This window comes from Hevea brasiliensis, chromosome 2 (genome assembly GCF_030052815.1).
Source record: "Hevea brasiliensis isolate MT/VB/25A 57/8 chromosome 2, ASM3005281v1, whole genome shotgun sequence".
In the NCBI taxonomy this organism is placed as follows: domain Eukaryota; kingdom Viridiplantae; phylum Streptophyta; class Magnoliopsida; order Malpighiales; family Euphorbiaceae; genus Hevea; species Hevea brasiliensis.
Genome location: NC_079494.1, coordinates 5185233 through 5198544, shown reverse-complemented (window position 1 = coordinate 5198544; position 13312 = coordinate 5185233). Strand labels below are relative to the sequence as shown.

The 13312-nt window shown below is 31.4% G+C and overlaps 1 protein-coding gene and 1 long non-coding RNA gene across 2 annotated transcripts; both read left to right on the top strand.

The window, feature by feature from the left end:
- The first annotated feature begins 6970 nt into the window (after nt 1–6970).
- Nucleotides 6971–9027, top strand: LOC110646281 (cytochrome P450 CYP82D47). Its single transcript, XM_021799681.2, has 2 exons — nt 6971–7976; nt 8066–9027. The coding sequence occupies exons 1-2, from the start codon at nt 7014–7016 to the stop codon at nt 8696–8698; spliced, it is 1596 nt and encodes a 531-aa protein (XP_021655373.2). The 5' UTR covers nt 6971–7013; the 3' UTR covers nt 8699–9027.
- Nucleotides 9028–9941: 914 nt separating this feature from the next.
- Nucleotides 9942–12458, top strand: LOC131170495 (uncharacterized). The gene is made up of 3 exons (XR_009141223.1): nt 9942–10362; nt 11633–11696; nt 12293–12458. It is a non-coding gene; the product is annotated as an uncharacterized LOC131170495 (long non-coding RNA).
- Nucleotides 12459–13312: the final 854 nt, after the last annotated feature.

The window sequence follows — 13312 nt, the reverse complement described above, 5'->3', positions numbered from 1 at the left end:
ATTAATTGTTGTTAACAATTGATTTACAAATTAGTTGCAAATAAAAAAAAGAAAATAAAAAATTGTTTTGAAATTTTTGGAAATGTTGCAAAAATTGATTGCTATTAGTAACTGACAAGGAATCAATTGCAAATAATAACCAATTTTAACAATCGATTGCAAATCTGTTACTAACTTTGGAAGCAGTTAAAATAGTTCTTTAATTTAGCAAACGATTTTAAAATCGGTTGCTATTAGCAACAGATAACAATTAATTTTAAAATCGTTTGCTAATTGTATATTTAAGATTTTTCTAATATTGATAGCAATTGATTAATATTAAATAGTAATCGATTTAGTAACCAATTATAAAATCGGTTACTAATAGCAACTAATTATAATTAGTAGCTAATAACAATCGATTTAGCAACCGATTCTTGAATCGATTGTTAAATTTTTAAAAATTAAATATTTTGCTAAAAAAAACATAGATCACAAATTGATTATAAAATTAGTGGTTAATAGCAATTAATTTTCAGTTAATTATAAAAATTGATTATAAAACTAATTGTTTTTTTTTATAGTGAAAAATCATGCTATCAGTGTCTCTTCCATATCTTAGATCATACACTGCATGATTTGAGCTAAGGACGGGGTATTAATGGCATGATCTCAATTGCAGAAATGCTAAACAGATGAGGCATGTGAAAGGAAAAGAGTCTACATATATACGTTGTATTGAATATTTATCATTGTATTCAATGTTGTAGAAACCTTATTTCTTTATTTGTATTATTTTTGCAATTTCTGGTATCTAATTTTGGGTTTTGCAACTGGTTTTGGTGTTTGACTATGATCCATAATTCTATAATATATGTAAATGTGGGAAGGGAAAGGTGAGGGAGGGGAACATTAAACACTTGTCAAAATCAACCTTTTCATAAAAATATCACTACAGAATAGTACCATTGACGATCGATATATGAATTTATGACTTTTTTAATGAGAAAATATCAGTGGCTATTCATTGTGATAACTTTTAACAAGTATTTCATTGTTAAAAAGTTTTAGCACTGCTGGATAATATTATTCGCGATCAATGTTGTTAATGATATTGTTTTGCGACAAAAATTGTCACTAATTTATATTAATTCATTGCTAATAATATTTAGTGATAACTATTTCCTTGTTAAAACTTTTTAATAGTGAGAGTTGTTGTGACAAACAAATTTTTAAAATAAATTCAATTTTTAGTTTTATTATAATTAATACAAATTAATATCAATGGTAATTTGGTATTATATATAATCATAAATGATTAAATTTAATTGGTTTTTAAAAATTAATTTATTTTAAATTTTTATTATTTAAATTAATTTTTTGAATTTATGCAAATTTCAAATTCTTAGTCCTTTACAAATTTTTGTTTACTTTTATACTTTTATATTTATAATACATATAATTATAAATAATAAATATAATATTATATTAAAATTTAAAAAGAAAAATTGGATATTTATCTTAAAAAATATTTCAATAACATATATATTTTTCTTTTTTAATATCAACATATATATTTTTTTATGATTCTTGTTTCGTCACACCCTATGATATGGATTCAAATGATATAAACGTTGGGGCGTCCTCTACTAACGACGCACTACATCGGAGCCCGGGTGTAATGAGAAATATGCAAGGGTGTAGGGCGTTCACCGAAAGCGAAGCGCCATGCCGGCGCTCGGGTGTGGTGTTAAGTGAGCCAGGGTTCCCACATCATGGACGGGTGTGGGTGAAGAAGTTAGTCCGTAGGACAGATAGTAGAATAAATAGTGGAACAGAACACAAGATAGACATAGAAAACAATAGAAGATATCATAGAAGGAGACCAATTAGAAAGGAGGAGGATCAGGGTTGGTACTTGGAATGTTGGATCACTTACAGGAAAATTAATGGAGCTTGTGGATACCTTGGAAAGGAGAAGGTTGAATATTGCTTGCATTCAGGAGACTAAATGGGTAGGAGAGAAAAGTAAGGAAGTGGGTAATTCAGGGTACAAACTGTGGTTTACAGGAAAGGAGAGAAACAAGAACGGAGTGGGCATAATCATAGACAGGACATTGAAAGACGCAGTAATAGCTGTGAAAAGAGTAGGAGATAGAATTATACTAGTAAAGCTAGTACTAGAAGGAGAAACAATAAATATAGTTAGTGCTTATGCCCTACAAATAGGACTAGACAGTGAGAGTAAACAAAAGTTTTGGGAAGATATGGATGATTTAATGCAAAGCATACCGAATGAAGAGAATATTTTCATTGGTGGAGATTTGAATGGGCATGTAGGAAGTGATAGACAAGGTTATAAGAATGTTCATGGAGGTTTTGGTTTTGGCAGTCGAAATGAGGAGGGAAAAAGCATCTTGGATTTTGCTATGGCATACGACCTAATACTAGCAAATACCTACTTTATAAAAAGAGAGTCACATTTAGTGACTTTCAAAAGTGGGCAACATAGAAGTCAAATCGACTTCCTCTTAACTAGGAGGACAAATAGAGCTCTATGCAAGGATTGCAAGGTCATTCCAGGAGAAGCTTTAACAAGTCAACATTGATTGGTGGTCTTGGATGTCAAGTTTAGGAACAATTCAAGTAAGGTCAGAAGAAATAGTGCAGCTTGAACAAAATGGTGGGAGTTCAAAGGAGTAAAGCAAGTGAAGTTCAAAAATGAGCTTCTCGAGTCCGAAGTATGGAAGCTGGATATGGAGGCCAATGATATGTGGATACAGATGGCATTAAAGATTAGAGAAGTAGCTAGAAAAGTACTTGAAGAGTCTAAAGGACATGGACCACCCTCGAAAGAGAGATGGTGGTGGAATGAGGAAGTACAAAAGGCAGTGAAGAGAAAAAGAAAATGGTATAAGAAATTACCTAAATGTGATAATAATGAGGCATATGAACAGTACAAGATAGCAAAGAAAGAGGTAAAAAAGGCAGTTAATCAAGCAAGAGCACAGGCCTTTGAAAAGTTATATGAGAAACTTGGAACTAAAGAAGGGGAAAAAGATATTTATAGATTAGCAAGGAGGAGAGAAAGGAAATGTCAAGATCTCAATCAAGTTAGGTGCATTAAGGATAAAGAAGGAAAAGTGTTGGTGAAAGATGAGGACATTAAAGAAAGATGGAGAAATTATTTTAATGATCTCTTTAATAATAGTCAAAATGGTAATAGCGTGAATATAGATTATAGAACAATAAAAAAGAATGTGAATTATACTAGAAGAATTAGATCTTTAGAAGTAAAGGAAACACTTAAGAGAATGAAAGTGGGTAAAGCCTGTGGACCCGATGAAATACCAATTGAAGTGTGGAAGTATTTAGGAGATATAGGAGTGGCATGGTTAACTAAATTATTTAATAAGATTCTAAACTCAAAGAAAATGCCTGATGAATGGAGGAAAAGTATTTTAGTATATATTTTTAAAAATAAGGGAGACATACAGAGTTGCTCAAACTATAGGGGAATTAAACTCATGAGCCATACTATGAAGTTGTGGGAGAGAGTTGTGGAGCATCGACTACGTCATGATACTTCTATCTCTCTTAATCAATTTAGTTTCATGCCCGGTCGTTCAACTATAGAAGCGATCTTTCTCATTAGAAGCTTGATGGAAACATATAGAGATGTGAAGAAAGATCTACACATGGTTTTTATTGATTTGGAAAAGGCTTATGATAGTGTTCCAAGAGAGGTCTTATGGAATGCCTTAGAATAAAAGAGGGTATCTATTAGGTACATACAAGTATTGAAAGATATGTATGAAGGAGCAACTATTATTGTGTGCACAGTGGGAGGGGACACAAGAGATTTTCCGATCTCAATTGGATTACACCAAGGATCAGCCATAAGCCCTTACCTTTTTACATTAGTTTTAGATGAACTGACGAAACATATACAAGAGAGTATTCCTTGGTGCATGATGTTTGCGGATGATATTGTTCTGATAGATGAGACACGAGAAGGAGTTAATAGAAAGCTAGAACTTTGGAGAAGTACTCTAGAGTCAAAGGGTTTTAAGTTAAGTAGAACGAAGACAGAATACATGCATTGCAAGTTCAGTGAAGGCCAAACTGGTGATAGGGAAGGAATTAGTTTGAATGGAGTGATACTGCCCCAAAGTAATCACTTTAAATATCTAGGCTCAGTCCTTCAAGTAGATGGGGGATGTGAGGAGGATGTTAGTCATAGGATTAAAGCCGGATGGTTGAAGTGGAGACGTGCCACGGGAGTTTTATGTGATCGTAAGATTCCCAATAAATTGAAAGGAAAATTTTACCGTACAGTCATACGACCGGCTATGTTATATGGTAGTGAGTGTTGGGCACTGAAAGAGTCATATGCATCTAAGATAAGAGTTGCAGAGATGAGAATGTTAAGGTGGATGAGTGGCCATACTAGACTAGATAAAGTCCGTAATGAGAGTATTAGAGAAAAGATAGGAGTGGTGCTAATTGAAGATAAGTTGAGAGAAGGGAGATTGAGGTGGTTTGGTCATGTGAAGCGTATACATACGGAGGCTCCAGTTAGACAAGTAGAGCACATTAGGTTAGAGGATAGAAAGAAAAAAAGGGGTAGACCTAAATTGACTTGTAGGAGAGTAGTACAACATGATCTAGAAGCATTACACATTTCTGAGGATTTAACCCAAAATCGTTCAGAGTGGAGAAAGCGAATCCATATAGCCGACCCCAAATTTTTGGGATAAAAGCTTAGTTTAGTTGAGTTGAGTTATTTCAATGATCAATGCTTGCAATTTTTTTAATGATTTTATATGATATTTAAAACATAATATTTAATTTATATATAATTTCTTTATATATTATAAAATACATAACATATTTTATATGTAAAATATATTAATATAATATTATAAAATGTGTTAGGCGTGGATGCTAATTTGGTAGACCTTTGTGAAATGGTAATGGTTTTTTTTTTTTTTTCCCTCTTTATATGGAAAGTCCACTTTATTCCTTCTACTTAGAAATAAAACAAAATTACAAGAAATAAAATGAATGACATGGGAGTTAGATGACTAGGTGTTTTCCTTAATTTACTAATAATAGTTATGTTTAAGTATTTAAAAATAATAATTATAATTATAATATTTTGAAAATGTAAGCAATATATGCATATAAAATTACACGCATATATATTCAACATATTATATATAAAATCCTCATACAAACAATATAATATAATTTAGAATTCAGTAATAAACTTTCATAAATATTTAATCATAATCTAATTACTATTATTACTATTTTCATGATGGCTAAATTTTTTATAGTCAAAACAATATTTAAAATAAATAAATTACCTCTATCAATATAATTAGTTATATATATATATATATATATATATATATATATAATAAATTAAAATAAATGACAGCCGTCTTTTCTTCTGATTTCTTTATTCCTGCATGAGACAATTTTTGTTTATAAGTAAAAATTTATTATTAAAAGATATCAAGAAAAACTTGATAAACACAATTTAATTACACTTCAATTAATAAACTGAGTTCTTCATAATTTTTCTTATTTATATCAAATTTATTATAAATATAAGATATAAGATACATAATAAAATTTATTTATTAAATATATAAATTTTATATATTTATATTTTAAATTTATAAATAATTCTGACCTATAAAACCTTTATTTGTGGTTATTGGGCGAACGGTGTAAATGCATCAACCATTAAATTTTTAAGGATATGTACCATTCTGGTAATTTATTCTATCAACTGGTAAAACATCCATAAGTATACGTGTATCTTTGCTTATACATGTGACGAGATGAGATGAGATGAGATGCAATTTCTCTTCGCAATAATTAAATATATAAACATTTTAAATTAGATTTTCTGAAATCGTAATATGTGGAATTAACCTCATACAACATAAGCGACCCAAAAGCTTCCAAGTGGAGGTTTAAATATCATGCATCTGTGATTGTGATCCAATGATGACTTCACTGCTTACCAACATTCCACTAATGAACTCATCCACACATAGTGAATACATAATTATGTGTGGCGCAGGCCTTTAGGGTTCAATTTTTCCTTTTCTTAAAAAAATTGGATTAATTTCTATTTATAAATCTTTGTCAACACTGATTATTTATGGTCTTTTTATCATTTGATTATTTATTTTTTTATATAGAGGAGTTTTTTTTTTTGTTTTATATCTCTAATTTCTAAATTACTTTGAAGGTTTTTTTTATGTAAGAGATAATTTAATTTATTTTAAAATAATTTAAAAAAAATTATCATGAGACTATTTTAGTAGCTATTAACCATTAAATATTAATTATCAATAATTAGTTATTTATATAATTATTTAAATTAGAATTGTTTGATATAAATTGTTATTAAATTAATTATTAAATATAAAAATAATTATAGATAAGAATGGCATTCAAGATAATTTAATATAAATTAAGGGAACGCCAAATTTCACTTTAATTTATTTATAGTTAAGGACTAAAAATCTAGATCTGTTAATGATTAAAAACCTAGATCTAAATCAATTATCGTTAATTTTAATTTTAATATATAATTATTTAAAATTTTAATATAAATTTAAATTACATTTAATGTAGTTAATTAAAAATTTTAACATTAACAACATTTTAATATGATTTTAAAAATATAACATATAAAAAATAAAAATTAAATATATTATTAAAATAAAAATAAAAAATAATTTGAGAATGATAAAACTGTGATACCGTATCAGTATATTAAAATAATATATATTTATAATTTTTTTTAAAAAAATTACCAAGTAATTATAATTTATATATAATTTATTTATTATTTGTTTGTCATGTAGATTATTTTATCATAAAACGATGACAAAATAATAGAGGGACTGTTAATTGGGTCCCAAAAATATCTTGCAGAATCTCATATATAAATGGTCTTTTATGGGGTTTAATCAGTAACACTCACCACCTAAAATTAGAAATCAACAATGGAGTCCCTTTTTTCATTCTTAGTCAGTGCCATGGTCATCATACTACACCTCATAACACCGCTCATCTATTTGTTTTGGATATCAAGAAAAGCATCCAATAAGCAGAGACTACCACCAGAAGCCGCCGGTGGATGGCCTGTTATTGGCCACCTCCATCTCTTAGCTGGGTCACAGCCACCTCACATAATCCTCGGAAACTTGGCTGACCAGATGGGACCAATTTTCACTATCAAGCTTGGTGTGCATCGCGCTTTGGTAGTAAATAGTTGGGAGTTGGCAAGGGATTGCCTTACAACGAACGACAAAGCTTTTGCCAATCGTCCTAAATCTCTGGCCATGGAAATATTGGGCTATAATTATTACATGTTTGGCACCAGCCCATATGGAGAATACTGGCGCCAAATTCGCAAGATTGTCACTCTTGAGGTTCTCTCAAATCATCGGCTAGAGAAGCTCAAACATGTGCGAAAGGCGGAGGTTAAAGTAGCCATCGAAGGATTATACCAGCAATGGATCAAGAACAAAAATGATTCGGACAAACTTTTGGTGGAGATGAAGAGATGGTTTTTCGAAGTAAATCAAAATGTGGTATTCAAGATAGTTGTAGGGAAGAGATTTGTAGAGTGTAATAAAGGCGATGAAGGTAGAGATAGTGATGATGACTGGAGATCAGCACTGAGAGCTTTTTCCAAACTCATGGGGAAGTTTGTAGTGTCAGATGCGTTTCCATTCCTAAGGTGGCTAGATTTTGGCGGGGATGAGAAGGAGATGAAGAAGACTGCAAAAGAGCTGGACAATATAATTGGAGGATGGTTGCACGAACACAAGCAGAAGAGAGCTTCGGGCGTGGTATATAAGGGGGGAGGAGAAGACTTCATGGATGTGTTATTGTCAATCCTGCAAGACGCAAAAGAGCTTTCTAACCGAGATGTTGATACTATCAACAAATCTACCTGCCTGGTATAGAGATATTTACATGAACATATTAAATTAGTGAAAGATCGATGTTTTATTTGTTCTGAATGCTACAGTTTCTCTGATTCATGCAGGCTATAATTCTAGCAGCTTCAGACACTACATCGGTGACGCTAACTTGGACTTTGTCATTACTACTCAACAATCGCCATGTCCTAAAGAAAGCACAACAAGAATTGGACACCCTTGTCGGTAGAGAAAGGCAAGTGATGGAATCAGACATGAAGGATTTGGTTTACCTTCAAGCCATCATCAAAGAATCGTTTAGGTTGTATCCTGCTGCTCCATTATCGATGCCACATGAATCCATAGAAGATTGCAGTGTAGGAGGCTATCACATTCCAGCAGGTACACGCCTTATTGTAAATGTTTCAAAAATTCATAGAGATTCACGAGTGTGGTTGAATCCTTCAGAGTTTATACCAGAGAGGTTTCTCACAACCCACAAGGATGTTGATTTTAAGGGCCAGAATTTTGAGCTACTACCATTCGGCAGTGGAAGAAGAATTTGTCCTGGAATCTCATTTGCTCTTCAAGTTTTGAACCTTACACTTGCTACTTTGTTACATTCTTTCGAAATTGAAACTCATTCAGGCCAACCAGTTGATATGAGTGAGAGTGCTGGAATGAGCAACCTCAAAGCCACCCCTGTGGATGTTCTTCTTACGCCACGCCTTCCTCCACTCCTTTATGCTGCTACCAATTAATAAATGACGCCAACTATGGGGAAATTCTTCTCTGGATCCATATAACTGCTATATGTATGCGGGTAGACTTTCATCATTAATTATGATAATTTTATATGGTTATAAAAAATTATTATATAATCATGTATTACTTGCTAGAGAAAATTATGGGTGGTGTTATTTGGACTCTATCACCTGATATTTGCACCCCACATTAGCTTTCTTTAAGGGAAAAAAAAGTCAAATTCGATACACAGTTATATGCTGAATTATTGTACTGTTTTTATTATTTTTCTATTGTTGCGTATCAAAATGTTTATAAAGAGAGGATAGCATATTCAAATTCATAATATTTATTGAAATGTTAAATAACTATATAAATTATTTGACTCACTTAATTCATAATTTGCTCTTGAAATTGACTCCACTGTAAATATTTTTTTTTTTTTTGAAAAAACTCCACTGTAAATATTATTAAATGATATTTATTGTATTAATATGCAATAAAATATACTTTGGATGATTTTCATAAAAATATTTCAGTTTAATTGTTTTATTTTTTTTTTATTAAAAATTTGACAGGCTTTGATATTATCACTAGTCGAGAGCTCTTAGCCTAAATTAAATATAATAATACTCATATGATATTAAGATAGAAATATTTTCTTATGGCTAACAAATTTTAAGACGGTGCACTTTTATATTAAATTAAATTAAGTAGATCATAATAAAAAATTAATGATTTAATATTTTTTATTAAACTGGTATAAACTTTCCGAAGACAAACAGACAAGCCAGTGAAGATATTTTAGATATAAAATTATTATAAGACAAAAAGACGGTGGAAAAATAATCAGATAAGAAAATCTGACCACGGAAAAAAACAAAACAAAGGATAAGAAAATCTGACACCTCTCACAATAATCACTATCTCCACTAACAAAGGATAAGAAAATCTGACACCTATCCAGCAACGGAGGTAAGATATGAGTGACCTTCTCATAAAGGATTGCGAAGTCAATTTAAATTCAAATTTTGAACTGTAAATTATGACACTGTAATTCTTAGGACTATTATGAATACAGTGAAAAAAAAAATCAAGGAAAAAGATTATTAAGCCAGTCAAATAATTAGGTTAGGGAGCCAGAAGAAATATTAAATTATTTTCAAACCAGGTTGAACCGGGAGGGGCAGTTTGGTCAATTGACTTTAGAGTGACTCGACCTAATCACAAATAAAATCGGAGAAAAGAAAATTTCGGAGTCGGGGATTAAATTAAAGAACTAATAGAAAAATAAATAGAAAAAAAAAAGAGAAACTGAAAAAGTTAAAAAGGTAATGACATCATGTGGTGACATAAGCATGATGCCATAAATATTATAATTAAAATTTATTTAATTTAGATAAATTTTGGTCTTCCTAAGAGATAAACTCATAAAAGAAAAAAAAAGAAAAGAGAAGAAAAAAAAAAACACTTATCTTCTTCAAGTGGCCGTCCCTCTCTCCATCTCATCTCCATGGTTGTCCTCCATTGAAGCTTGCACTCAAGCTTTTGTTCCCTCACTTAACCTTAATTTCTACCACAATTTTTTCATAAAACCTTACTACCCTCACTTGAGAAGGAGATTTAGCAAAGAAAGAAGGAAGAAAAAGAGGAGATTGAAGAAGGGAACATCCAAATTAAGGTTAGTAATTTAAGTTTAAAAAATTCAGTTTATACTTTATGTATTTAGCTCAATTAACTTAGATTTTCACTCAAAAATCAAAGAAAACAATTGTTGGGGGACTTTTAGTGAATTCAGCCAGCTAGGGTTTGCTATGAATATGCTTGTGTTTTGATTGAATTCAATATGTATGAAAGCCTAATTGAGTTGAGGAATGATATTGGTATGCTTAGAATTAATTGAATGTAACAAATTGAGAATTAGGGTTTGACACTTAGGGTTTAGGAGATAAAATTTGGGGAAATGGTGAAATGATGTATTTGATCTAGTTTGAGGTGAGAAATGGTCATTTGTGACCAAATGAAGTGTTGGAAGTGTTGGAGTTGAGTTTAAATTCGGATTCAATGTGGTCATGCTGCTGGCAGTAGGACCAAGGTCCCTTTGAGGGACCAAAACTGAAAATTTATAAGTCCAATTGGTATGAGACCAATTGGGAATGAAAATAAACATAAAACGACACAATTTTCATTTAGGAATCATGCCCAAAAAGTGGACAAAACCTAGTGAACAAATTGACCAAATCCGAAAATTCTCAGTCTGCCCTGTACAAACTGACCAAATGAACAGTGTTTATTCATTTGGCCATAACTTAAGCTAGGCAAGTCTAAATGACCTGAAATTTTACCAGTGGATAGTTGAGATATAGAACTAAAACTTTCATGAAGAACACAAACCCAAATTATACCATTAACCAAGTCATTTGGCCACCCAAATTTGGTGACCTAAAACTGCCAGAACCAAGATTTGCCCAGAAATCTGGGTTAAGTCCAATCCGGCAGCCATGGTTCAAATGACTATAACTTGAGCTACAAAACTCCAATTGGAGTGATTCAAAAAGGAGAATAAACTTAAGACAATAGGAAACATTTTCTGTGAAAAAAGTTTTGCCAAATTTTAACAGTAAAATGACCAATGGAACAGTGCAACTTAAGATACTAAAACTAAAAATTTACAAATTTGCCTAAAAGACTTAGAATTTGAGTAAATAACCAAAACCAACAAATTTAGTGACCAAAATGTGGTATTTGGGTGAAGTTGGAATTCCCATACCTATTAAGCCTTAGAAAGTCAACAAATTGACTTGAATAGTATAGTGAATAGTAACTCCGAAACACAAAATTTAAGGAACGTCAAGTTTACCACATTAGAGCTAGGTAAAAGTGAATTTAAATTTATTTTTGGATTTATGCTAAGTTATGGTACTGAAACACTGTGAAACTGTGTGTTTCAGTGGAAAGGAACACCGAGAAAGAACCCGAGGAATCGAGTCAAGGCCAAGATGCGACTCGCTTAAGGTTTGTACACAACGTATAATTTTTGTAAATTATCTTCTACATATTATTTTGAATAATTTGAAATATTGAATTGTGACATTACTATGATGAAGTATTTATGATGCTTTTGATTTAAATTGTTGAGAGTTATTTGTGTATATTTGAAATGACAATGTTTAGTAAAGTGTTAAGATAAGTTTTGAAACTACAGTGTCATGACCATATATTTGAACACTTCACTAGCATGACTAGTGGGGGTAATCAGTTTCGAATTTTGATTCCTTCTCTGGCTGAAGTGTTGAGGTGTGTGCTAGTAGAAGAAGAAATTGAATGGATATCCATATATTTGAGCTAGTTAGCCTTGTGATGTGACTTCTCCTTAGCCTCTGGCTATTGAGATTATATTTGTTTCGAATGGTATGATATAACTGTGGGTTTTATGAAATGTGTTTTGGCACTTCAAAATGAACTTGTTTGGATTAAAATCTCATACTTCATGTTTTGTATTTAATTCTCATGTTCAGTCCAATTTTTAAATAAATATTATTTAAACTCTGCATAAAGATTATTTTAGTATGTTGTGCACCACTGAGTCCTAGTATTATTATCTTATGCAGATATAGAGACTAGAAGAGCAGCAGAGTGAGCTGCTGAGGACAGAGAAGCTATCGAGTATAATTTATACCCTGACTGTAAATATTTATTTTGATGTATGTAATACACGTAAATGTATGGACATGTAAAATTGGTCTGGAGCAGCTTGTATAAAGCTTGTATAAAGTTTGTAATAAATTTTAGTTTGGATTTTCCTAATGTAAATTTTTAATATGATGTATATAAATTATTTTATCCATAATAAAATATGAATGGAAATATTTTATTTTAATTTGAATGAAATTGATTGATAGTATTTTGATGATTACTGAATTTTTGAAAATTAAGAAATGATGATTGTTGAATTTTGAAACTTGAGAAATTGGTTGGGATTGTTGTGGAGTTGTTGAAATTGTTGAGATAAATTATTGGAAGTGCTTTTTACAGGTATTTAAAGAACTGTTTTCTCAAAATACAGACGACACTCTGCCAAAATTTTTATAAAATTCATGAAAAAATAAAATGTGCCAAAAATTTTAACTAGTTTTCAACTTTGAATAAATGATTTTAATACCTACTAGAAAATGCTCACCACTTATAAAAGTAAGAAAATTGTTTTAAAATCCCTTGTAGGGTACTTAATGAGTTATCGGTAGGTAAAGTTCGATAGTTCATTAGGTATTCTACGGGATCATGTTATGCCTTACGGAGGGGTAAGGTGTGACATGGCCGACAGACATCTATTACATAGTTGGCCGACAGACCGTTAGACTTTAACTTTTATCATGGGGTTGTGGATAGATTAAGAGTATCAAATTCGGAGTCATCAGAGTCGATTCCAAAAAAGTCCTTTGGCCACTGTCGGTGTACAGGAGATGGTGGGTCAGTGCTCAGAATGGCATCTCGTGACTCGGTGTCCATCGGATCCTGGGAATCTTGCCACATGGGATGGGTTCAGTCAATGTGCTCATCAGTGAGAGTCCGAATTGGACCCAGAGATATACAATTCACATGGGGGAGCGTCAGATACTGATAGCCATTTA